At 43.7% G+C, this 27,412-nt stretch overlaps 1 protein-coding gene across 3 annotated transcripts in view; it reads left to right on the top strand.

Moving 5' to 3' along the window:
• Positions 1–27,412, top strand: part of odad2 (outer dynein arm docking complex subunit 2) — a 347,977-nt gene that overhangs the window by 125,088 nt on the left and 195,477 nt on the right. For all 3 annotated transcript variants that reach the window (XM_068007170.1, XM_068007171.1, XM_068007169.1), the window contains exon 10: positions 199–346. In XM_068007170.1, coding sequence (XP_067863271.1) covers positions 199–346 — 148 coding nt within the window. The remainder of the gene's footprint in view (positions 1–198; positions 347–27,412) is intronic.

Raw genomic sequence — 27,412 nt, 5'->3', positions numbered from 1 at the left:
ACATTTCTGTTTAATTAACATGGTTGTTAAATACATTCTATATAACTGTCTGATTTCATAAATATTTTGCATCATTTATAATTTAGCATATCTAAATAAACCAACAATTTATAGTGGCGCAAGAGTATATCCGAAAGAAATCACAACAGTGTAAAAGTAAACAGTATCCTTTTTAAGCTGTTTATTTGTATTTTGTAGAAGCAGAGCTTCTGGGATATCAGAAGAATTGAGCGAAAGTTCTACAGAGAGTGAGGAAGAACAAGAAGATATGGACAGACAGCAGGAATCGAACACTGATTTACCTTCTGAATACTGGCAGATTCAGAAGGTGGTGAAATACCTCAAGGTAAGGACATAAAAAGAACTTTACCCGGTGGCAGTACTTGCTTGTATGCAGTATTAGTATGCAGGCTCCCCCTCAGAGTTTTTTTTCCAGTGAGTAGGTGAGCCATATAGACTAGAACGGCCACAGTCTGCTCTTAGTCAGCTGACCTCAGCAAGATCGTGGTTCCAATTGGGCTATCCAGTGACCCCTACTGGAAGGGTGCATGTGTGGATATTAGGTGAGAATGGGAACGGGTTTTGCTATGGTGTGCTTACATTCACTGTCGAGGCTTACGCATAAATAATGGCGACTTGAATGAGGTACTGAAATGTATTCTGTACCAGTGGACTGTACGCTAGTAAGGAGCAACACCTTCAGGAGTTTGGGAGGTGGGGGGCGGAGAAATTTGGTGAGAAAAGGCAAGTTTAAAAAAAAAATAAAGCTATAGAAGTTGGTATCCTGTTTCTTGGTGGAACACCTGAGCTGGCATAGTACCCAGGATTATCATCTTTTCATTGTTCCCAATAGTGTTAGAGCAGGGAGTAATGCAAAATGTTAAATCAGCCCAAAGTACAAGATATCAGTAAGCTGTTGTCCAACGTGTTTGTGTCAAGCCAGATTCTATTTTTGTAGAACTCAATTTTGGAATTATTTGTCAAGAAGTAAAGCTTCATTTCAGTTTATAATTACTTGAACTTATTTGCCTTTCAATACGACATTATTAACATATGTATTATTGTAAGAAATATATTAATTTTCTGGAATTTGAATTACAGGATATATTCATAACTGTTTCTAATGAGTTTTAGTAACGGAAGGAAGTGCGATTTTTAAGTGTTTGAGCATGAGGCATCTGTTTCTTTCTTAGGTTAGCAGAAGCTCAACAATGCCTTTGTGTTGTAGAAATATGTAGATATTTCTACGTAACTGCCCATGCTCCTCTACATATGCTGCACACCTGCACCAATAATCTTCTTAATATAAAACATTTGGTTGGAGCTATGGATTCCGTGGTGTTTGAATAGGGTCAAAATCTGGTTAACCACAAGACATTTGTTTTACAAGCAAAATGCCAATTGCTTAATTAGGCAATAACACTTGTAAATGGCAACAAAATTAATAGTTTTCAAAGAAGTTCAAAGACTAAAGTCATGTCTTGTACAGTTAGACCTGTTTAATGAAGAGTTAACCAAGTAATGAGCACATTATAATTACTGAAAAAGCAACAAGACAGTCACAGAAACCATATATGCAATGTTTTAAAATCTTGAATTTGCAGCACTGATGTGGTCCACAGATGTTTAAGACCTTCTGGAAGGATCACAAGGCCGGGTCTCTGGTTAGTTTTAGAATTCAGTAGGGAATAATTATGTTCCTTATCAGATTGAAAACGCTGACCATGATTTTATTTTTTTAAAAAGCAGTCTTTTCTTAACTTGAGACAAAGGGGTTGATTTTAACCCAGAGCGGGTTTCGGGCAGGCAGAAGCTATTTTAACTCCTAGACCTCATTTAAATGCCACCGGTCCACTTCCCACCCAAAATGGGTGCGAAGAGGGTGAAGAATGGCCACCAGCTGGTGAATTTTGGGCAGCCATTCCGCCTGCTTCCAGGTAAGTGTTGGGGAGGAGGTTTTGGGAGGGCCCGTGGGAGGTCAGGCAGGAGTCGAACAAACAAAAATGATGGGCAGGAAAAGACTAGCTGGTCCATCAAGCCTGCCTGGAGCATCATGATGAGACATTTCCTACCCCCCTCCCCCCCAGCAGCCATGTCATCTTCTGGGAGAAGCAAAAAAAAGGGCGAAAAAAAACAGGACCAATAAGGGAAAAAAAACTCTGGAAAATTCCTCTCTGACCACCTCAGGTGATCGAAACCAGTCCAGATCATCACATTGACCATGCATACATTAACTGTTAATCTACTTACCCTTTATATTATGTGTGTCTGCGGCAGGGAGGCCATGAATTCCCTGGTGGAGCCCATAGGCGCACTGGCCCCACAACGGTAAATTTCAGTCTTACCAAAAGGTTTTCTTCTGTCTTTATACCATAAGAACATAAGAAAGAGGAGCAGGAGTAGGCCATCCGGCCCCTCGAGCCTGCACCGCCATTCAACAAGATCATGGCTGATTTTCCTGCACCATCCCCATATCCCTTGATGCCTTTAATATCTAGAAATCTATCGATCTCTGTTTTGAATGTACTCAATGAGCCTTCACAGCCCTATGGGTTAGAGAATTCCAAAGATTTACCACTCTCTGAGTGAAGAAATTTCTCCTTGTCTCAGTGCTAAATGGCCTACCCTTTATTCTGAGACTGTGACCCCTGGTTCGAGACTCCCCAGCCAGGGGAAACATCCTCCTTGCATTTACCCTGTCGAGCCCGGTAAGAATTTTGTGTGTTTCGATGCGATCACCTCTCATTCTTCTAAACTCTAGAGAATACAGGACTAGTCTACTCATTCTCTCCTCATACAACAATCCCGCCATCCCAGGAATCAGCCTGGTGAACCTTTGTTGCACTCCCTCTATGGCAAGTATATCCTTTCTTAGGTAAGGAGACCAAAATTGTACACAATACTCCAGGTGCAGTCTCACCAAGGCCCTGTATAATTGCAGTAAGACATCTTTACTTTTGTACTCAAATCCTCTTGTAATAAAGGCCAACATACCATTAGCCTTCCTAATTGCCTGCTGCACCTGCATGTTAGCTTTCAGTGACTCATGTACAAGAACACCCAGGTCCCTTTGAACATCAACATTTCCCAATCTTTCACCATTTAAAAAATACTCTGCATTTCTGTATTTCCTACCAAAGTGGATAGCTTCTCATTTTTCCACATTATATTCTATCTGCCATGTTCTTGCCCACTCACTTAACCTAGCTATATCCCCTTGAAGCCTCTTTACATCCACCGCACAACTCACATTCCCACCTAGTTTTGTGTCATCAGCAAACTTGGAAATATTACATTTGGTCCCCTCATCCAAATCATTGATACAGATTGTGAATAGCTGGGGCCCAAGCACCGATCCCTGCGGTGCCCCATTAGTCACAGTCTGCCAACCTGAAAAAGCCCTATTTATTCCTGCTCTCTGTTTTCTGTCTGTTAACCAATTCTCAATCCATGCCAGTATATTACCCCAATTCCATGTGCTCTAACTTTGTTCACCAATCTCCTGTGTGGGACCTTATTGAAAGCCTTCTGAAAATCCAAATACACCACATCCACTGGTTCCCCCTTATCTATTCTACTAGTTACATCCTCAAAGAACTCCATTAGGTTTGTCGAACATGATTTCCCTTTCATAAATCCATGTTGACTCTGCCAAATCCTATTATTATTTTCTCAGTGTCCTGTTACCACATCCTTCATAACAGATTCTTGCATTTTCCCTACTACTGTTGTCGGACTAACAGGTCTGTATTTCCCTGCTTTCTCTCTCCCTCCTTTCATAAATAGCGGGGTTACATTTACTACCCTCCAATCTGCAGGAACCATTTCTATTTGGAAAATGACAACTGATGCATCCACTATCTCCATAGCCACCTCTTTCAAAACCCTGGGATGTAGATCAATACGTCCTTGGGATTTATCAACTTTCAGTCCCATTAATTTCTCTAGTACTATTTTTTTACGAATACTAATTTCTTTCAGTTCCTCGTTCTTGCCAGACCCTTGGTTCTCTAGTATTTCTGGGAGGTTTTTTGTGTCATCTTCCATGAAGACATACACAAAGTATTTGTTTAATTTCTCTGCCATTTCCATATTTCCCATTATAAATTATCCTGTCTCTGTCTGTAAGGGACCCACATTTGCCTTCGCCAGTCTTTACCTTTTTACATACTTATAGACGCTTATACAGTCCATTTTTATGTTTCTCGCTAGTTTACTCTCATATTCTATTTTCCCTTTCTTTATCAATTTCTTGGTCCTCCTTTGCTGAATTCTAAAATGCTCCCAATCCTCAGGCTTACTGCTTTTTTCTGGCAACTATATATGCCTCTTCCTTTGACTTAATATTATCTTTAATTTCTCTTGTTAGCCATGGTTGGACCACTTTTGCTGTTGGGTTTTTATGCCTTAAAGGAATATATATTTGTTGCAAATTATTTATTATTTCTTTAAATGCTAGCCATTGCCTGTCTACTGTCTACCAGTTACAGGTCTGCTTCTGCCCAGCGAGAAAGCCATAGCAGCTCCTCGCTCAGGCCCCGGTTAAGATTGCATCGGGGTCCTATTGACTTAACAGGAAATATTTTGGATTTGTGTGGGTAAGTAACCTGCTTGCTTTTAACTGCCCACCCACACAGTTTCCACCATGGGGGTAAGATTAAAATCAACCTCAGTGATTACTAGTAATTTAAAATCTGCTTTTTTGTCTGGCCTGCGTAATGGAGATCAGGGGGTAAATCTTAACGGTGAGCCGGGAAGAGGGCGGGCCGAGGGGGGTGGTGGGGTAGTTCCTGATGGGAAACTTGGAAGTATGGGTTTCCGAGACATCCGTATGATTTTACGTAATGGCATCTTTCGTCGGCCATCAGGGGAGTCATCAGGTTGGGTGGTCATTGTGGGGGGTCACGGGGCGGGGGTGGTCGGTCATCAGGGGCTCAGTTATGGGAGGTCGGACATCAGGAGAGTTGGAGATCATTGCGGGGGGGCGTGGGGGGGCCAGACATGGGGAGGGGTCGGCCGATCGCGTGTGTGGGATCGTGCCAGGTTGGCTTGTTGGGCCTCGAGGAAGCACTCCTGCTCCTCCTGGCCCACAAGCAGTGAAATAAAGGCACTTACTTGCTGAGCCTGACCTTCTCGCCTCCTCTTATGTGGCGTGAAGCAGAAGGTCTTGGAATCCCGGACCCCAAGAGCTAAAAATAAGAAACCTATTAAAATGGAGGCCTGCGGCCTGCTTAAAAGATTTTACTGTCCAACCCACCTCCTGAGAGCGGGTTGGTCACCCGCCTCTGTTAAAACCGGAAGTGGGCGGGTTGGGGTCGGGTTTTACTTTTTTACGATTTTTTAACTTCCCAAACACCCCCCCAACCCATCCGTTTGTGGGATTAAAATTTATCCCCAGGTAACTGATAAGTATCATGCCCAGTGATCATTAATAATTTTCTCCTTCTGCCTTACCAGAACTCTTTTTTATTCTATTCGCTTTTCCTTCATTATGTGGCTTTATTTTCCATCACCTACTTGAACTCCAGTTACTTGTATTGCATCATTTGTTCCTGTTTCTGTTTGTCTAATTTCTGACTTTTGTTTGATGATGCACTTTGTTACATGTGTGGGAACCATAATGGTGGTTAGTCATGCTCCCTAGTGCCACATTGTGCTCTCTAGCTGAATCAGTTCTGTAAGATTATAGGGTATTTTTAAATCTATAACTAAGGAACAATTGTTACTGTCATTTAATTTGGATAACATAGGAACAGGAGTAGGCCATTCAACTCCTCGAGCATGTTCCGCCATTTAATTAGATCAACATGATCTGTACCACAACTCCATTTACCTGGCTTTGATCCATTTCCCTTGATATGGATTAAAAAAAGTCTGTCAATCCCAGTCTTGAAAATTCCAATTGTCCCAACATCCACAGCCTTTTGGGGGAACGAGTTCCAGTTTTGCACTACTCTTTGGGTAAAAAAAAAGTGCTCCCTGATTTCACTCCTAAATGACCTTGTTCTAATTTTAAGATTGTGCCCCCTTGTTCTGGAATCCCTCACCAGAGGAAATAGCTTCTCTGTAATTACGCTATCGAATCCGTTTATCATTTTAAACACCTAAATTAGATCACCCCTCAACCTTCTAAACTCGAGGGAATACAAACGTAAATTATCAGACAGACAGATAATGCCACAGCATGTTTTTTTCAATTTTGGTTCAATGCATTGTAAAAAGGGTTCTTTGGAGGATGTTGAAATTGCATATTACCAGCATCATCACTTCACACACCACTCCTAATCATCTACATCCTCTTCTGAGCACTCACCTTTTTCCTCCTCCTCCACCCTTCTCTTTGCTTCTCCCTGCTTCTCCCTTCTCTCTGCGACTCCCTCGTCAAATGCAGCTTGTTTTCATAAAAAATTGGTCACCTTCTGATAGGCTTGGTCCAGAAATAGTGATTGTCTCAATGCCCGTGGAAAAAGTCAAAGCAATAACCTTCCAGAGTTCTAGGGTTTTCATAAGGTATGGCACCCTAACCTCCTTGAGGAGTTTTCCTCACGTAAGGTAGCTAGAGAAAATGTGAACTGAAGAGCACAAGTACAAACGGTCATAATAAATAGCCTTAACCTGCTGTATTTTCTGCTGTTAGTTGCCCATTGTTGTGGTGTAAATCAGGCAGCCAGTAGTGGAAAATGGGTGGGAGTTCTGTCCCATTGGACTCCACATTCTTTACACTGCAGCATAGTTTCCAAGGAGTGGGGACCAGTGACCAGGGGCTCAATTTTGAAATGGGATCGGGGTGGGGGGGGGGGGTCGGGGGGGTGGGGAGGGCGGTGGGGGGGGGGGGTGAAGGTAAACGTGGCAAACCCGAATAAACAAACCTTGCCGTTTCCGATGCGATTGCATTGTAATTGATGGTGATTAACATGCTCACCGGGTTTCGCGCCCGGCAGCCAGCCTGATTGACAGGCTGGCTGCCGTCAGGAGCTGCAATGCGAGGTTGGGGGGGGGGGGTACGAGAAGGAGATAGAGCGAGACATCATCCATCACTGGAATGGAAGATCATGGTGGGGGGGGAGAAGAGAGTGGAAGATCGGGGGTGGGGGGGGTGTGGAAGATTGTGGTGGGGGGAGTGGGGGGAGTGGAAGACCGTGGGGGGGGGGAGTGGAAGATCATGGTGGGGGGGAGTGGAAGGTCATGGGGGTGGAGGAGTGGATGATCCGGGGGGTGGGGGAGGAGAGTGGAAGATCTGGGGGGCGGGGGTAGAGAGAGTGGATGATCCAGGGGGGTGGAGAGTGGAAGATTGGGATGGGGGAGAGTGGAAGATCGGGGGGCATCAGGGAAGGTGAAGAGGGAGACATCGGAGCAGGGTGGAAAGGTAGGTTGATTTTGTGTTTTAACTTAATGCAATGGTTTTTCATGTAATTTATTTTGTTTCTTTTTGCCTGATCCGGCCCTTCATGCCTGGTTTCAGGCGTGAATCAGAAACAGTGGGAAAGCCGCCCAGGTAAGTTTAAAAAAATCTTTCTAAGTACATAATCTGTCACAAGTAAAGTGCTTAAGTACCTCAATGAGGTACATTTGGCTCTTTAACTATCATCCCGCCGGCTTTAATTGCCGGTGGGAGTTCTGGATGCGGGATGCCCGCACGCGCACTGGTGTGTCTTTGGGGAACTCGGACGTCGGTGGGTTGGAGCCAGGCTCCGAACCCAAACGGGATTTCCGCCACTTTTCAGAGCCCCCCACCCCCAACGCACCCGCATTTTCCCGGGAAAATTGAGCCCCTGGAGATGTGCAAGTGCTTCATTTACATATTAATTTGGGGGTGAGAATACCTGCATGCTATTTTCCTGTGTTGAGACAGGCAGTATGTTGATTCCAAATGATACCCATGTAAAATGGGTACCCAGTGCTGCTGGGGAATCACCTGTCGCAATTTAAAGGGTACAGATTAGTAAAAGAAAGAAAGTCTTGCATTTATATACATCCTCAAGACATCCTAAAGTGCTTCACAACCAATAAATTACTTCTAAATTGTAGCCACAATTGTTTTGTAGGCAAACATGGTAGCCAATTTGTGCACAGCGAAGTCTCACAAACAGTATGAGATGAATGACCAGTTAATCTGTTTTGCTGTTGTTGGTTGAGGGATGGCTGTTGGCCAGAACACCAAGAGAACTCCCTGCTCTTCTTCATAAAAGAATCACAGGATCTTTTTACTTCCACCTGAACAGGCCAGTTGAGCTTCATTTTAACGTCTCATATGAAAGATGACTCTTCTAACAATGCAGCACTTCCACAGTACTGCGCTGTACATTGATCCTACAATATTTCAGTCAATTTTGATCAATTTTTCTCATTTTCTTTACTACCACTTGGGTTCTTTGTTCCCCCCTATTCTGACATTCCCCATTAATTGTTCTTTTTTAAAATTTCCCTTATACACAATTTTCTGTTTCCACCACTAGTATTCTCCTTACATCTATTGAAATCTGTACCCGAAGCTATGCAAATGAGCTAATCTTGAAAGATAAGCTACACACTGTACATTACCATTTCAGTCTGCCTAGAATCCACCACTAGCCATTCAGGTCTAAATTGCAGGAGTGAGGGCACAGCAGAGAAGTAATGTTGAGACGTTGGAAGTTGAAGAGCAGGTACAGTAATACCCAAGTGCCCACCCTACATTAATTTGTGTGTGAGTAAATGAACATATATCATGCACCGAGGTTTTCTTGGACATTTCTTTCTGGGCATACTGTTGTAAGTGCAAAATAGTTCCAGTTTAAAGTTATAACTAGGAAGTATGGGCATGTACGTGAAGCTATGAGAGAATTCTGGGGTTGGCTGAGTGGTTTGCATACGGCCGCAATCGAGGTATAAGAGATTGACGGGAAACACTGTGTAGAGTGCGTACTTTTCCCATCTACTTGGTATCGGGAAATGCTGGGTAGACTTGCATTTGTGCAAGAGTCTCATTACAGCTCCAAATTTCAGTCAATCCCATGCAAGTTGGTCTCATGCCAAAGTCCATGATTTTTTTTTCACTTACTTATTCCATGAACATAGGAATAGGAGTAGGCCATTAACGGAGACCTGGCTCAAAATTGGGTACTAAATATTCCTGGATACACGGTGTTCAGGAAAGATAGGCAAGGAAAGAAAGAGGGGGGTTGCAGCATTGATTAAGGAGAATATTGCGGTATTGGAGAGAGAAGATGTCCTGGAGGGGTCAATGACAGAATCCATTTGGTTAGAGTTAAGAAATAAGAGGTTTTTTTTATTCGTTCATGGGATGTGGGCATCACTGGCGAGGCCGGCATTTATTGCCCATCCCTAATTGCCCTTGAGAAGGTGGTGGTGAGCCGCCTTCTTGAACCGCTGCAATCCGTGTGGTGACGGTTCTTCCACCGTGCTGTTAGGAAGGGAGTTCCAGGATTTTGACCCAGCGACGATGAAGGAACGGCGATATATTTCCAAGTCGGGATGGTGTGTGACTTGGAAAGGAACGTGCAGGTGGTGTTGTTCCCTTGTGCCTGCTGCTCTTGTCCTTCTAGGTGGTAGAGGTCGTGGGTTTGAGAGGTGCTGTCGAAGAAGCCTTGGTGAGTTGCTGCAGTGCATCCTGTGGATGGTACACACTGCAGCCACTGTGCGCCGGTGGTGAAGGGAGTGAATGTTTAGGGTGGTGGATGGAGTGCCCATCAAGCGGGCTGCTTTATCTTGGATGGTGTTGAGCTTCTTGAGTGTTGTTGGAGCTGCACTCATCCAGGCAAGTGGAGAGTATTCCATCACACTCTTGACTTGTGCCTTGTAGATGGTGGAAAGGCTTTGGGGAGTCAGGAGGTGAGTCACTCGCCACAGAATTCCCAGCCTCTGACCTGCTCTCGTAGCCACAGTATTTATATGGCTGGTCCAGTTAAGTTTCTGGTCAATGGTGACCCCCAGGATGTTGATGGTGGGGGATTCAGCGCTGGTAATGCCGTTGAATGTCAAGGGGAGGTGGTTAGACTCTCTCTTGTTGGAGATGGTCATTGCCTGGCACTTATCTGGCGCGAATGTAACTTGCCACTTATGAGCCCAAGCCTGGATGTTGTCCAGGTCTTGCTGCATGCGGGCTCGGACTGCTTCATTATTTGAGGGGGTGCGAATGGAACTGAACACTGTGCAGTCATCAGCGAACATCCCCATTTCTGACCTTGTGATGGAGGGAAGGTCATTGATGAAGCAGCTGAAGATGGTTGGGCCTAGGACACTGGCCTGAGGAACTCCTGCAGCAATGTCCTGGGGCTGAGATGATTGGCCTCCAACAACCACTACCATCTTCCTTTGTGCCCGGTATGACTCCAGCCACTGGAGAGTTTTCCCCCTGATTCCCATTGACTTCAATTTTACTAGGGCTCCTTGGTGCCACACTCAGTCAAATGCTGCCTTGATGTCAAGGGCAGTCACTCTCACCTCACCTCTGGAATTCAGCTGTTTTATCCATGTTTGGACCAAGGCTGTAATGAGGTCTGGAGCCGAGTGGTCCTGGCGGAACCCAAACTGAGCATCGGTGAGCAGGTTATTAGTGAGTAAGTGCCGCTTGATAGCACTGTCGATGACACCTTCCATCACTTTGCTGATGATTGAGAGTAGACTGATGGGGCGGTAATTGGCTGGATTGGATTTGTCCTGCTTTTTGTGGACAGGACATACCTGGGCAATTTTCCACATTGTCGGGTAGATGCCAGTGTTGTAGCTGTACTGGAACAGCTTGGCTAGAGGCGCAGCTAGTTCTAGAGCACAAGTCTTCGGCACTACAGCTGGGATGTTGTTGGGGCCCATAGCCTTTGCTGTATCCAGTGCACTCAGCCGTTTCTTGATATCACGTGGAGTGAATCGAATTGGCTGAAAACTGGCTTCTGTGATGGTGGAGATATCGGGAGGAGGCCGAGATGGATCATCTACTCGGCACTTCTGGCTGAAGATGGTTGCAAACGCTTCAGCCTTGTCTTTTGCACTCAAATGCTAGACTCCGCCATCATTGCAGATGGGGATGTTTACAGAGCCTCCTCCTCCTGTTCAGTGTTTAATTGTCCACCACCATTCACGACTGTATGTGGCAGGACTGCAGAGCTTTGATCTGATCCGTTGGTTGTGGAATCGCTTAGCTCTGTCTATAGCATGTTGCTTCCGCTTTCTAGCATGCATGTAGTCCTGAGTTGTAGCTTCACCAGGTTGGCACCTCATTTTTAGGTACGCCTGGTGCTGCTCCTGGCTTGCACTACTGGGTGTATTCTATAGGCCACCAACTAGTTGGAAGGATATAGAGGAGCAAATTTGCAAGGAAATTACGGAGAAGTGCAAAAGCTATAGAGTAGTGATTACTGGGGACTTCAATTATTATTATGGGAGAACAATAATAATATAAGGGGCAAAGAGAGGGAGGAATTTTTGAAATATGTTCAGAATAACTTTCTTGATCAATACGTTTCTGGCCCAACGAGGAAGAAGGCATTGCTGCACTTGGTTCTAGGGAATGAGGTGGGCCAAGTGGAACAAGTGTCAGTGGGAAGCATTTAGAGAGTAGCGATCATAGTATCATCAGGTTTAGAATAGCTATGGAAAAGCACATGGACCATTCTAAAGTAACAATACTCAATTCGAGGAGGGCCAATTTCAGTGGGATGAGAACAGATCTGGCCCGGGTAAATTGGAAGCAAAGATTGGCAGACAAAACTGTAATTGAACAGCGGGCAGCCTTTAAAGAGGAGATGGTTTGTGTACAGTGTAGGCACGTTCCCATGAGGCAGAAAGGTAGGGCAACTAAAGCCAGGGCTCCCTGGATGACAAAAGAGATAGTGAGTAAGATGAAATGGAAAAAAGGGGCATATGACAGATGTCAGGTTGATCACACAAGTGAGAACCAGGCAGAATATAGAAAGTTCAGAGGGGAAGTGAAAAAGGAAATAAGAGGGGCAAAGAAGAGAGTATGAGAATAGACTAGCAGCCAACATAAAAAGGAATCCAAAAGGCTTCTACAGGGATGTAAACAGTAAATGGGTAGTAAGAGGAGGCGTGGGGCCAATAGGGACCATAAAGGAGATCTACTCATGGAGGCAGAGGGGATGGATGAGGTACTAAATGAGTACTTTGCATCTGTCTTTACCAAGGAAGAAGATGCTGCCAGAGTCTCAGTAAAGGAAGATATAGTTGAGATACTAGATGGGCTAAAAATTGATAAAGAAGAGGTACTAGAAAGGCTAGCTGTACTTACAGTAGATAAGTCACCCAGTCCGAATGGGATGCATCCTAGGTTGCTGAGGAAAGTAAAGGGTGGAAATTGCGGCGGAACTGGCCATAATCTTCCAAACATCCGTAGATATGGGGGTGGTGCCAGAGGACTGGAGAACTGCAAATGTTACACCCATGTTCAAAAAAGGGTGTGAAGATAAACCCAGCAACTACAGGCCAGTCAGTTTAACCTCAGTGGTGGGGAAACTTTTAGAAACGATAATCCGGGACAGAATTAACAGTCTCTTCGACGAGTGTGGATTACTTAGGGAGAGCCAGCACGGATTTGTTAAAGGCAAATCATGTTTAACTAACCTGATAGAGTTTTTTGATGAGGTAACAGAGAGGGTAGATGACGGCAATGCAGTTTATCTGGCGTAAAGGCATTTGATAAAGTGCCGCATTGTAGGCCTGTTATCGGCATTGCGGCCCATGGAATAAAGTGGGCAGTAGCAACGTGGATACAAAATTGGCTAAGCGACAGGAAACAGAGTAATGGTGAACGGTTGTTTTTCGGACTGGAGGGAGGTGTACAGTGGTGTTCCCAGGGGTCAGTGCTGGGACCTCTGCTTTTCTTGATTGCTATTAATGACTTGGACTTGGGTGTACAGGGCACAATTTCAAAATTTGCAGATGACACAAAACTTGGAAGGGTAGTAAACAGTGAGGAAGATAGTGATAGACTTCAAGTGGTTATAGACAGGTTGGTGGCATGGGCGAACACGTGGCAGATGAAATTTAAAGCAGAAAAATGCGAAGTGATACATTTCGGTAGGAAGAAAGAGGAGAGGCAATATAAACTAGAGGGCACAACTCTAAAAGGGGTTCAGGATCAGAAAGATCTGGGGGTATATGTGCACAAATCATTGAAGGTGGCAGGGCAGGCTGAGAAAGTGGTTAAAAAATCATACGGGATCCTGGGCTTTATAAATAGAGGCAGTAAGTAAGTAAGTTCTTATGGGTTACGGGGAGCGGGCAAGGAAATTGGACATGAATTTAGATTTGAGGTTAAGATCAGATCAGCCATGATCTTATTGAATGGCGGAGCAGGCTCGAGGGGCCGATTGGCCTACTCCTGCTCCTATTTCTTATGTTCTTATGTTCTTATGTCATGATGAACCTTTATAAAACACTGGTTCGGCCACAACTGGAGTATTGTGTCCAGTTCTGGGCATCGCACTTTAGGAAAGACATGAAGGCCTTAGAGGATGAGGGACTTTAGTTACGTGAATAGACTGGAGAAGCTGAGGTTGTTCTCCTTGGAACAGAGAAGGTTGCGAGGAAATTTGATGGAGGTATTCAAAATCATGAAGGGTCTAGACAGAGTAGATAGAGAGAAACGGTTCCCATTGACAGAAGGGTCAAGAAGAACATAGATTTAAGGTGATTGGCAAAAGAACCAAAAGGTGACATGAGGAAAAACTTTTTTACTCAGTGAGTGGTTAGGATCTGGAATGCACTGCCTGAGGGAGTGGTGGAGGCAGATTCAATCATGGCTTTCAAAAGGGAACTGGATAAGTACTTGAAAGGAAAAGATTTGCAGGGCTTCAGGGAAAGGGTGGAGGAGTGGGACTAGCTGGATTGCTCTTGCATCGAGCCAGCACGGACTCGATGGGCTGAATGACCTCCTTCACTGCTGTAACCTTTCTATGATTCTATTATTTAGCTCCTCGAGCCTGTTTCACCATTCAATGAGATTATGGCTGATCTGTGACCTAACTTTGATAACTTTGGTTAACAAAAATCGATCAATCTCAGATTTTAAATTAAGAAATGACCTAGATCAACTTCCGTTTGAAGCAAAGAGTTCCAAACTTCTACCACCATTTTGCGTGTAGAAGTGTTTCTTATCTTCACTCCTGAAAGTCCTGGCTCTAATTTTTAGGCTATGTCCCCAGTCCTGGATTCCCCAACCAGCGGAAATAGTTTCTCTCTATCTATCCTATCAGTTCTCCTTAACATCTTAACCTTTGATCAAATCACCCCTTAATCTTATTTCCAGGGAATACAACCCTAGTTTGTGTAATCGCTCCTTATAATTTAACCCTTGGAGTCCAGGTATCATACTAGTAAATCTACGCTGCACTCCCTCCAACGCCAATATATCCTTCCTAAAGTGTGGTGCCCAGAACTGAACACAGTACTCAAGGTGTGGTCGAACCAGGGCTTTGTATAGCTGCAGCATAACTTCTATCCCCTTGTACTCTTGTCATCTAGATATAAAGGCCAGCATTCCATCAGCCTTTTTGACCTGTCCGTGACATTTTAATGATCTATGTACATGGACTCCCAAGTCTCTTTGGACTGCCACTGTTTCGAGCTTTTCACCATTTAGAAAGTTCAAAGCAGGCCAGGATCTTGCCATGAATATTAAATTAGGACTGACCATGCATAGAGCTTCAATGAAAATACTTGTCTGAGTGAGCAAAGCTTACTTACTCACACTGTTTGCTTTTGGTCTGCTTTCCAGATGCTACTTTCATTTGCCTTTTTTACATATACAGTTTAGTGATTGCATAGATTATTGTATTAGCATAGCATTATATGGGTGAATGGAGGGGATAGATTTGACTGTTTACATTTTTTATGTGCTGTGACATGAAAATGCCAGAGCTTTGAGTGACGGGTGAGCATATCAGGAATTCGGGTGCAGAGGTCAGCGTGCCTCACGTTTTCCTGCCCATTAAATGAATCGGTGGGAAATCATGTAGTCCATGAATTGGGTGTTCTGATCTTTGTGCCCAAATTCCTAATATGTGCTCCCATCACACAGAGCTCTGTGCTCGGAATGCTAGATTGTAAAAGTTTCCCTATTGTGTTTGAACATGTGCACAGGCTATATGAAACCTGGCATGTATATGTATAATGATATGTGAATCTTTTTGTATGTGACTGCTGTGCAAACAGCAGACAAAAGTTCGGCTGAATCCTTTTCAGAGGAAGTGTTCTAGACTAAGTTACCTAGTCATGCAGGAATTTTGGATGAAAGGATTCAAACATCTGTAGTAATATAAAACCTATGCATGTGTGTAAAAATCCTGTTTGGTAAAATAGCATTATTTCAGTCATTACTTGTTTGATTAATAAAATACAAGATGCCTATTTAAATAGCAGATTAAAAAAGCATTTTGACAGTTGTATTCTGTCATGGCAAAATGTGAATTAAATATTGTTAAAATCCAACAGCAGCTGAAGTCCAAGTCCAGACTATTTCAGAATATTTTCCTAGAATTAGTCATGGTAATTTAGAGACCAATAGGCTGATTGTTATGCAGTCAACCCTATTTGAATGCATCTCTGACATATGCAAATCCCAAATGTATTAAAGATTTTTCCATGTCATATTTCCTTTATATGAGTCTCAGTGTAATATAATTTTTAGGAATAGCAAAAGGCCTTTTGGCCCAAAGAGCCTCTGCCTTTTTGGTTGAGCTGAACCCTATATTCCTTCTCACCATTTCCACAATCCCTATTTTTCCAGAATTTTCTAAGAGATGTTGCTTGAACCCATTTATACTGCAGTGTTTGCTTCAATAGGCTTCCCCAGTAATTATTCCACGTGCCTATTGACTTTTGTGTGAAATAATTCTTTCCTAAATTTTTTATTTATAGCTATAATTTCCTACATTGTCCCCTAGATTTTAAACCTTTCATCGGTGTGAATGGCTTGTCTGGAACAACTATATCAATCCCCTTTATAATTTTGAAAGCTTCTATTAGGTTGTCTTGTAGTCTTTTTATAAAAAGAACAAACCCAACTACAGTCTAGCCTTATTATAATGCTATCTCAGGGTCCAACTTAACTGTGCATTACAATAAGGAGCATAGGATACAAACATACAAAAAGAATATCTGGGAAAAACAATTAGTCTTATCAAGCCACTCCATTCAGATATCGTGCAACTACCATCACCATTTACCCATCCCTTAACCGTATAAACTCCTGGGAGAGGCAAAAAATAAGAAAGAATCCCACTGCCAATTTAGGAAAAATTCTTTAAAAATTCCCCCCAGTAGGCATTCAAAGAAGGCTCTAGGAGTTTTCTTTTCAAGGACTGCAGCAAATCCAAATTGACCATATGTTTTGGTTGTCTTATCAGAGGGTGATGACTCTGTCGGGGAAAAAAATACTCCCTGGTATTTAACGTAACACTTTGCCAAAGGATTTTGTATGCATGTCCTTGACACTTACCATTCCTATATATTTCAAATAATCTATCCAAGTGGTAATAGCGATCATAACATAATAAGGTTTAAAATAATGATTGTCTTTCTCAAAGACCAAAGTAATAGATTGGAAAAAAGCTAATTTTGAGGGGATGAGATTGGAACTGGGAAGGTAAACTGGAAAAAAAAAATTGACAGACAAAGAGATAGAACAGCAGTGGGAATTATTTTAAATGGTGATCAATAGAATTCAGGAGAAATATATTCCACTAAAAAGCAAGAACAAACTAGCCAATAATGAAATACCATGGATAAATAAAGAGATAAGGATAAAATTGAAACTGAAGAAAAAGGCATAAGTACATAGACAATAAAGGAGAGGATGAGAAAAGGGAATACGAAAAGGTTAGGAAAGAAGTAAAAAAAACAACTAGGAAGGCAAAAAGAAACTACGAAATTAAATTGTCAAGGAATATAAAAAATAGACACATAAATAACAAAAGAAAAATCAGAATAGGGATAGGGCTACTAAGGGATGCACACGATAATGACAGCGAAATGACAGAAATAGTGAATAATTACTTTGCCTCAGTATTTACCAGGGAGACTAACAAGGTGGGCATGACATTAGAAGAAGAGATCAAAAAAGATGTAAAGACATTTAAGATAGGAGGAGGGGAGATAATTGCTAAACTAATCAAATGTAGGGAGGATAAAACCTCTGGTCCAGATGGATTGCATCCGGCATCTTAAAAGTAGTTAGGGAAGAGATATCAGAGGCACTATTGTAGTTATATATTAAAAAGTCATTAGAAAAGGGAATAGTGCTACAGGACTGGTGGACAGCTAATATTATTCCTATTTTAAAAAGGGAGATAGAACAAGTCCAGGGAACTGTAGACCAGTTAGCTTAACATAGGTGGTAGGAAAGATGATGGAATCTTTATTCAAAGATGTAATAGAGAAACATCTAGAAAGCTAAAATATAATGAAGAGTAGTCAACACAGATTTCAGAAGGGAAAGTCATGCTAGACTTATTGAATTCTTTGAATAAGTAACAGAAAGCGTAGACAAGGGTAATGTAATAGATGTAATATATTTGGATTTTCAAAAGGCCTTCGATAAGGTACTGCATTGTAGACTCATGACTAAGGTCAGAGAATGTGGAGTTAGGGGACAGGTAGCAGAATGGATAGCAAGCTGGTTACAAAACAGAAAAGAGAGAGTAGGGGTTAAGGCTAGCTACTCAGACTGGCAAATGGTGGGAAGTGGTATTCCACAGGGATCAATGCTGGGACCACTGTTGTTCACAATTTACATCAACAATTTGGACTTGGGAATCGGAAGTACAATTTCAAAATTAGCGGACGATACCAAATTGGGGGAGTAGTTAATACAAAAGGAAGAATGAGTCAATACATGAGAAGACATTAATAAACTTGCGGAAGGGGCGTGTAATTGCCAAATGAACATAAATATAGGTAAGTGTGAGATGGTGCATTTTGGTAGGATGAATAAAGACGCCACATACTGCTTTGATAATAAGAGTCTAAATGGGGTAGAGGAGCAAAGGGATCTCGGGGTACAGATACACAAATCACTAAAAGTCGCGACTCAGGTTAATAAGGCCACAAAAAAGACATATTCAGCACTGGGGTTCATTTCAAGAGGGTTGGAATTGAAAAGCAGAGAAGTTATGTTAAACATATATAGAACCTTGGTTAGATTACACTAGGAGTAGTGTGCCCAGTTCTGGTCTCCATATTATAAAAAGAATATAGAGGCATTGGTGATGGTGCAAAAAAGACTCATAAGGATATACTTACCAGGAAAGGCTGAACAGGCTGAGGCTTTTTTCTCTAGAAAAGAGAAGGCTGAGGGATGATCTGATAGAATTCTTTAAGATATTGCAGCGGTTTGATATGGTGGATGTAGAGCAAATGTTTTCTCTTGTGGAGGAGTCCAAAACTAGAGGTCATAAATAGAAGATGGACACAAGTAAATTCAATAGGGAATTCAGGAGAAACTTATTCACCTGAAGAGTGGTAAGAAGGTGGAACATACTACCACAAGGAGTAGTTGAGGCAAATAGCATAGATGCATTTAAGGGAAGCTAAATAAGCACACGAGGGAGAAAGGAATAGAAGGGTATGCTGGTATGGTTAGATGAAATAGGGAGGGAGGAAGCTCGCGTAGAGCATAAATGCCGACATGGACCAGTTGGGCCGAATGGCCTGTTTCTATGCTGTACACTCAGTGTAATGGGATGATGTAACTGAATGCAATACCTTCATCATTTTAAAAACCTCCATCTAAAGCTGCATTTCTCTAAAGTAAATAGCATTAACTCTTGGAGCCTATCCTTGTAACTAGGAACCCAATCTGCACCTTCTCCAAAGCCTCAATATCCTTCCCCCTGCATAGATCAAAACAGGACCCAATGGTCTGGAATTTCTTGGAATACATTTTGGAGGAAAACTTTGGAATGCACATCCTGTGCCATGTGGGAACCCCAGGACTGTGTCCTGGACAACCTCAGGTGCAGGAAGTGTCGTCAGCTGGAGGAGCTCGAGCTCCAGGTTTTGGAGCTTGAGCAAAAGCTGGCGTCACTGCAGTGCATCCGCGAGGTTGACAGCTATGTAGATAGCATGTTTCAGGAGGTGGTCACCCCGCAGCTTAAGAGAATGCAGGCAGAGAGGGACTGGGTGACCACCAGACAGACAAGGAAGAGCAGGCAGGTAGTGCAGGAGTCCCCTGAGGGCATCTCACTCTCCAACCAGTATTTAGTTCTGAATACTGGTGAGGGAGAGGGCTCTTCTGCAGAGTACAGCCAGAGCCAAGACCATAGCACCATGCATGACCCAGCTGTACAGGGGGGAAGGAGGATGGTCAGGAGAGCAATAGTGATAGAGGATTGTATAGTTAGAGGAGCAGACAGGCATTTCTGCAGCCACAGACGTGATTCCAGGATGGTATGTTGCCTCCCTTGTGCCAGGGTCAAGGATGTCCCTGTGCGGCTGCAGGGGGGGAGGGTGAACAGCCAGAGGTCGTGGTCCATTTCGATACCAACGACATAGGTAAAAAGAGGGATGAGATCCTGCAGGCAGAGTTTAAGGAGTTAGGAAAGAGATATTAACAAGCAGGACCTCAAGAGTAGTAATCTCCAGATTACTCCCAGTACCATGTACTAGTGAGTATAGAAATAGGGGGATAGAGCAGATGAATGCATGGCTGGAGAGATGGTGCAGGAGGGAAGGCTTTCCTGGGGCATTGGGACCGGTTCTGTTGCACCTCAACAGGGCCAGGACCAATATCCTTGCGGGGAAGTTTGCTAGTGCTGTTGGGGAGGGTTTAAACTAACTTGGCAGGGGGATGGGAACCTGAGAGGAGATTCAGAAGGGAGAGTAACAAAGCTGGAAGTGGAACTACATTAAAAGGTATGACGGTAGACAGGCAATGGCTAGCATTTAAAGAATTAATACATAATTTGCAACAAATATATATTCCTTTAAGGCATAAAAACCCATCGGGAAAAGTGGTGCAACCATGGCTAATGAGAAATTAAAGATAGTATTAAATCAAAGAAAGAGGCACATAAAGTTGCCAGAAAAAGCAGTGAACCTGAGGATTGGGAGCATTTTAGAATTCAGCAAAGGAGGACCAAGAAATTGATTTAAAAAAAGGGAAAATAGAATTTGAGAGTAAACTCATGAGAAACATAAAAACGGACTGTAAAAGCTTCTATAGGTATGTAAAAAGGAAAAGACTGGCGAAGACAAATGTGGGTCCCTTACAGACAGAGTCGGGAGAATTTATAATGGGGAATAAGGAAATGGCAGAGAGATTGAACAAATACTTTGGCCCCGATATTGGGGGGGGGGGGGGGGTGCGGGGTGCGATTGGACGCATGGAAAACCCGCATGAGCCAAACTTACCGTTTCAGACGCGATCGCACGTTGATTGATAGTGTTTAACGTCCTTTCCGGGTTTCACGCCCGGCAGCTAGCCTGATTGACAGGCTGGCTGCCGTCAGGAGCTGCAACGCTGAGGGGGGCCGCAAGAAAGAGAGAGAGCCAGATGTTATCCGGCGCTGGAACTGGGGTGGGGGGGGGGGGAAGGGAGAGGAAGATCGGGGGAGAGGGGGGGACATTGGGGGAAGATCGGGAGGGTCAAGAGGGTGACATCAGGGGAAGATCGGGAGGGTGAAGAGGGGTACATCGGGGGGAGGGGTGAAGAGGGGGACATCTGAGCAGGAGATATCGGACATCAGAGCAGAATTCAAAGGTAGGTGCATTTAGTGTTTTTACTTCCTTGCATGGTTTTTCTTTAGTTTATTTAGTTTCTTGTTCCCTGATCCGGCGGCGTGAATCAAAAGCAGTGGGCAAGCCACCCAGGTAAGTTTAAAAAAAAATCTTTCTAACTACTTAATCTGTCACAGGTAAAGTGCCTTAAGCATCTCAATGAGGTACACTTGGCTCTTTAACGGTCATCCCGCCAGCTTTATTTGCCAGCGAGACTTCCGTTTTCAGGTCGCCCATGCGCACACAGGTGGGTCCCTGGGAAATTCGGAAGTTGGCGGGTTGGAACGGAATTTGTGCGATTTCTGGAGCCCCTAACACACCCGCATTTGCCTTCTAAAATCACCCCCTTCATGGAAGAAGACACAAAAAATCTCCGAGAAATGCTAGAGAACCAAGGGTCTGGTGAGAACAAGGAATTGAAAGAAATTAATATTAGTAAAAAAAAGTTGTACTAGAGAAATTAATGGGACTGAAAGTCAATAAATCCCAAGGACCTGATGATCTGCATCCCAGGGTTTTGAAAGAGGTGGCTATAGAGATAGTGGATGCATTGGTTGTCATTTTCCAAAATTCTATAGATTTTGGAATTGTTCCTGCAGATTGGAGGGTAGTAAATGTAACCCCATTACTTAAGAAAGGAAGGAGAAAGAAAGGAGGGAGAAAGAAAACAGGGAACTACAGACCTGTTAGCCTGACATCAGTAGTAGGGAAAATGCTAGAATCTATTATAAAGGATGTGATAACAGGATATTTAGAAAATGATAATAGGATTTGGCAGAGTCAACATGGATTTATGAAAGGGAAATCATGCTTGACAAACCTATTGGAGTTCTTTGAGGATGTAACTAGTAGAATAAGTAGGGGGGAACCAGTGGATGTGGTGTATTTGCTGATGACACAAAACTAGGTTGGGAATGTGAATTGTGAGGAGGATGCAAAGAGGCTTCAAGGGGATATAAACAGGCTAAGTGAGTGGCAGATGGAATATAATGTGGAAAAATGTGAAGTTATCCACTTTAGTCGGAAAAACAGAAATGCAGAGTATTTTTTAAATGGTGAGAGAATGGGAAATGTTGATGTTCAAAAGGACCAGGCTGTCCTTGTACATGAGTCACTGAAAGCTAACATGCAGGTGCAGCAGGCAATTAGGAAGGCAAATGGTATGTTGGCCTTTATTACAAGAGGATTTGAGAACAGGAGTAAAGATGTCTTACTGCAATTATATAGGACCTTTGTGAGACCGCACCTGGAGTATTGTGTACAATTTTGGTCTCCTTACCTAAGAAAGGATATACTTGCCATAAAGGGAGTGCAACGAAGGTTCACCAGATTGATTCCTGGGATTGTCCTATGAGGAGAGATTAAGTAGACTAGGCCTGTATTCTCTAGCGTTTAGAAAATGAGAGGTGATCTCATTGAAACATACAAAATTCTTAAGGGGCTCGACAGGGTAGGTCCAGGGAGGATGTTTCCCCTGGCTGGGGAGTCTAGAACCAGGGGTCACAGACTCAGAATAAGGGGTAGGCCATTTAGGACTGAGATGAGGAGAAATTTCTTCACTCAGAGGGTAGTGAATGTTTGGAATTCTCTACCGCAGGGCACCAGAACACTAGCCAACAGTATTCGTCAATAGAAAAGGGCTGTGGAGGCTCAGTCATTGAGTACATTCAAAACAGAGATTGATAGATTTCTAGATATTAAAGGCATCAAGGGATATGGGGATGGCGCAGGAAAATGGCGTTGAGGTAGAAGATCAGCCATGATCTTGTTGAATGGCGGAGCAGGCTCGAGGGGCCGGATGGCCTACTCCTGCTCCTATTTCTTATGTTCTTATGTTCTTATGTTACGTGGAGGTGGATAACTAACATTTATGTAGTTTCATTGACCAACAAAAATAATTAAACTAAAGATCTCGCCTGGTTAGTCATCCTGCACAGTAGAAATCCTTCATGGTGACAAGATCCCACATCTTCCAGTCTGCAGTACACAGCTGCATTAAGTAGTTAACTGGCGCCTTGTTCGCTAGGGATGAACAGTACATCATCTGCCCCACTGACCTCAACAGTCAACAAGAGAGAGCTGGGGCAATGGCAGCAGTGGCTGGCTTTCCTCACGTCCAGGATGTCATTGACTGCTTACATGTTCCCATCAGGGCACCAGAACACTAGCCAACAGTATTCGTCAATAGAAAAGGCTGTCACGCGATTAGTGTCCAATTACAGAAACTTTATTCATGCAAGTTTGTGCAAGGTACCCAAGCAGCTCATTTATCCTGTGACAGTCTACCATCCCCCCAATATTCGACCCATCCCGGAACACAGTAGGATGGCTGCTGGGGTGCAAAGGATACCCCCTACAGATGTGGCTGATGACATGCCTCACCGTACCTGTTCAATACAATTAAAGCCAGGGGACCACCAGGATCATAACTGAGCACCAGGGTGAAAGCAAGAAAGCAACAGAAGAAGGAGGGCCACCTCAACACTTTGCAGCAAGAGGGCTCATTCCCCTGCCCTAAAAACGTACACAAAGACCGCTTTAAAGTCCTTGTTGCATCCTTCACCACTCTCTTCATCCTGCATTAAAGAACTCTCAAAACAACTTCTATAACAATGGCATTCTGATAATGCACACTCAGAAGCTGCTGTCAAGCTACACTGTAGACCAAAGTGCCAAATGTGATAAAAATGATTAATTTAATGGCAAACATAATAATTACCTTTCATTCAATTCTCACCCAACTGATCAACTCATAGTGCTTTTCTCAAAAGAAGGTTTACTGCTACTCCTAGGAGTTGCTCTCCTAGTGACCTCAGAAGAACGGGTGGAAGGCTGCTGTTGCTCATGTTGGGACCCTTGAGATGCTCATGGCTAGTGACTTCTGGGTGTTCGAGCATGGAACCAAGTGTGATACAGCATGATCACTGCTGTATCGAGTAGGAAAATGAGTATAAGTGGAACTGTACAACAAAAAAATCAAAGGGATAATTTCTTAAGTAAATAGATGATGTAAGACAATGATGGGTCTTGTAAGACACATTTACATGAGAACAAATTAAACCCTATATCAGCGAGCAGATTTTAGAATTTTCCTTGCTGAAGTTATAGTACAATTATTCTCAGTTTTAATTATTTCTTAGTCCTAGAATTTCATCACTTTTATCCAATGTAACCACATTGTTCCTATGTAAGGGATTTCATCTTGCTGTAGCTATTCTGCTGGAGTTTGGGAGCTGCTCTGTCAGCTCCTTGCTTAGTCCTCATCGTTAATGGTTTTCTGTCATAAGAAGGAGAATAGTATACTCCATGGCTGTATCTGAAAATCACAGGACACTGCTGGATCTCTGTTTGCCCTCAGACATTTCTCAGGAGCTCAACAATGATGCTTCGCTGCTTTGGCTACAGATTGCTCCACTTGGGCTGCTGTTGGGGTGGTCCGGCCCAGCTGACATGCTGGCACCATGGCGGGTATTGGTTGGGGGGTGGGTAAGGAGAAGATGAGCTGACATCCTAAGAGAAGGTAACACTTACTGGTCCCATAGCACCACTGCCACTCCCGTGGGGCTGGGGCTCAGCGCCTCCACTGATGTGCAGGAGCGCAGACAGCAGAAGATGAATGACTCTTTGAAAGCTATCCAATCAGTTCACCAATCTGCCCAAGGTGGACACCTGTCTCTCGAAGGTGGAACCAAGTGTGATACAGCATGATCACTGCTGTATCGAGTAGGAAAATGAGTATAAGTGGAACTGTACAACAAAAAAATCAAAGGGATAATTTCTTAAGTAAATAGATGATGTAAGACAATGATGGGTCTTGTAAGACACATTTACATGAGAACAAATTAAACCCTATATCAGCGAGCAGATTTTAGAATTTTCCTTGCTGAAGTTATAGTACAATTATTCTCAGTTTTAATTATTTCTTAGTCCTAGAATTTCATCACTTTTATCCAATGTAACCACATTGTTCCCATGTAAGGGATTTCATCTTGCTGTAGCTATTCTGCTGGAGTTTGGGAGCTGCTCTGTCAGCTCCTTGCTTAGTCCTCATCGTTAATGGTTTTCTGTCATAAGAAGGAGAATAGTATACTCCATGGCTGTATCTGAAAATCACAGGACACTGCTGGATCTCTGTTTGCCCTCAGACATTTCTCAGGAGCTCAACAATGATGCTTCGCTGCTTTGGCCACAAAAAAAAATGCACCTCTCATTTAAGCTGCTTTCAGAACCTGCAGCAGTGACTGATTTTCCACCTCCTAATCAGTCAGCTGCTAATGCATTGCCATTTTGCGCTGGTAGCTCCCCTCACTCATGCAAATTGAGCCAACCCAAGAATTGGGATGGGTCCCCCCTGCCCACTCCTCTTCATCGTTGTTGCTCTCACTCTGCCCAACTCCCACCGGTTTCCTGTTGGGAATTAACTAGTCTTTTGTTGTTTTCTATTGAGGATTCACTTTCCATTTAAAAAATATATGAAATAGAAATGGGATGGGTAGCATTGTTAATAAGTGATCATTTGACTGCTGTCATGGTGATATCTGGAACAAACTGGAATTATTACAAAAGCACCAGAGTAAAGGGTTGAAATTGTTACGGTAATATTGAAGCAAAATAAGGTGTGCGTGGGATGTGGACATATTAATAGCTAATTTTAATTCTGCTAAATTAAGGCAGAGTGAGACCGAAGGTAGTTACTATGTTTATTATTCTCTGTCCTTTCATCCTCCACTGCTGCCAGCGTGTTTGCAGTTTGTACTGTGGTGGAGGAAGGTGGGGGGGTGGTGGGATTGGGGTGGGGGGGAAGAGCGTGGAGACAGAAAAAGCTCTGTATTCTCTTTTTGCAGCAGCTGCACAACATTTCTTAATAGCTGAGCATCTGAATAGCTCTGTAAAAGTATCAACTTTGAAATATTTTTGGGATATACTAAAAATCTTAGCATAGTTCTTTAAAGGCCAGATCGTGTAAATGGTATGTAGAATTATTTTCAATTAATACTGACTTAAGCCATAAAAATTTAAATTAAAACATGGATAATTCCTGTCCAAACCTTTATTGTATAAAGTGTGAATAGCAACTTTGTCATGAGATTGGCAGGGCTGGAACAATCTGGCCCCAAAAATCTGTGAACTTTCCGGCGTGCTCCTACCATGTCAAGTGGGAAGGCCCGGGATCCAAATACAACAGGTTTGTTCTCCACGGCCAGGATCCAGGATTTAGTATGGGGTGGAACCTCCAACCACATCAGATGTGACGTCACCGGGGGAGGGAGGGAAGTTGAGGAGTTGGAAGAGGGGCACTCCCAGATCAGGAGTTTCCTTGGCCCTGGATCTGGAATCCCGGGCAACTGGTATGCTGGGTGAAATGAAGCGTACCTGCCTCTCAGCCGGCAGAAATCCGGCTGTAGTGCTGAAGACTTGTGCTCCAGAACTAGCCGCGCCTCTATCCAAACAGTTCCAGTATAGCTACAACACTGGCATCTACCCAACAATGTGGAAAATTGCCCAGGTATGTCCTGTCCACAAAAAGCAGGACAAATACAATTCGGCCAATTACCGCCCCATCAGTCTACTCTCAATCATCAGCAAAGTGATGGAAGGTGTCGTCGACAGTGCTATCAAGCGACACTTACTCACCAATAACCTGCTCACCGATGCTCAGTTTGGGTTCCCACAGGACCACTTGGCTCCAGACCTCATTACAGCCTTGGTCCAAAGTGGACAAAACAGCTGAATTCCAGAGGTGAGGTGAGAGTGACTGCCCTTGACATCAAAGCAGCATTTGACCGAGTTTTGCATCAAGCAGCCCTAGTAAAATTGAAGTCAATGGGAATCAGGGGGAAAACTCTCCAGTGGCTGGAGTCATACCGGGCACAAAGGAAGATGGTAGTGGTTGTTGGAGGCCAATCATCTCAGCCCCAGGACATTGCTGAGAGAGTTCCTTACGGCAATGTCCTAGGCCCAACCATCTTCAGCTGCTTCATCAATGACTTTCCCTCCATCATAAGGTCAGAAATGGGGATCTTCGCTGATGATTGCACAGTGTTCAGTTCCATTTTCAACACCTCAGATAATGAAGCAGTCCATGCCCGCATGCAGCAAGACGTGGACAACATCCAGGCTTGAGCTGATAAGTGGCAAGTAACGTTTGCGGCAGACAAGTGCCAGGCAATGACCATCTCCAACAAGAGAGAGTCTAATCACCTCCCCTTGACATTCAACGGCATTACCATTGCCGAATCCCCCACCATCAACATCCTGGGGGTCACCATTGACCAGAAACTTAACTGGACCAGTCACATAAATACTGTGGCTACAAGAGCAGGTCAGAGGATGAGTATTCTGCGGTGAGTGACTCACCTCCTGACTCCCCAAAGCCTTTCCACCATCTACAAGGCACAAGTCAGGAGTGTGATGGCATACTCTCCACTTGCCTAGATGAGTGCAGCTCCAACAACACTCAAGAAGCTTGACACCATCCAGGACAAAGCAGCCCGCTTGATTGGCACCCCATCCACCACCCTAAACATTCACTCCCTTCACCACTGGCACACCGTGACTGCAGTGTGTACCATCCACAGGATGCACTGCAGCAACTCGCCAAGGCTTTTTCGACAGCACCTTCCAAACCCGCGACCTCTACCACCTAGAAGGACAAGGGCAGCAATCACATGGAAATATATCG

The sequence above is a fragment of the Heptranchias perlo genome, chromosome 2 (genome assembly GCF_035084215.1).
Source record: "Heptranchias perlo isolate sHepPer1 chromosome 2, sHepPer1.hap1, whole genome shotgun sequence".
Lineage (NCBI taxonomy): Eukaryota > Metazoa > Chordata > Chondrichthyes > Hexanchiformes > Hexanchidae > Heptranchias > Heptranchias perlo.
The sequence above is the reverse complement of the archived record's forward strand: the minus strand, read 5'-3'. Positions and strand labels throughout refer to the sequence as shown.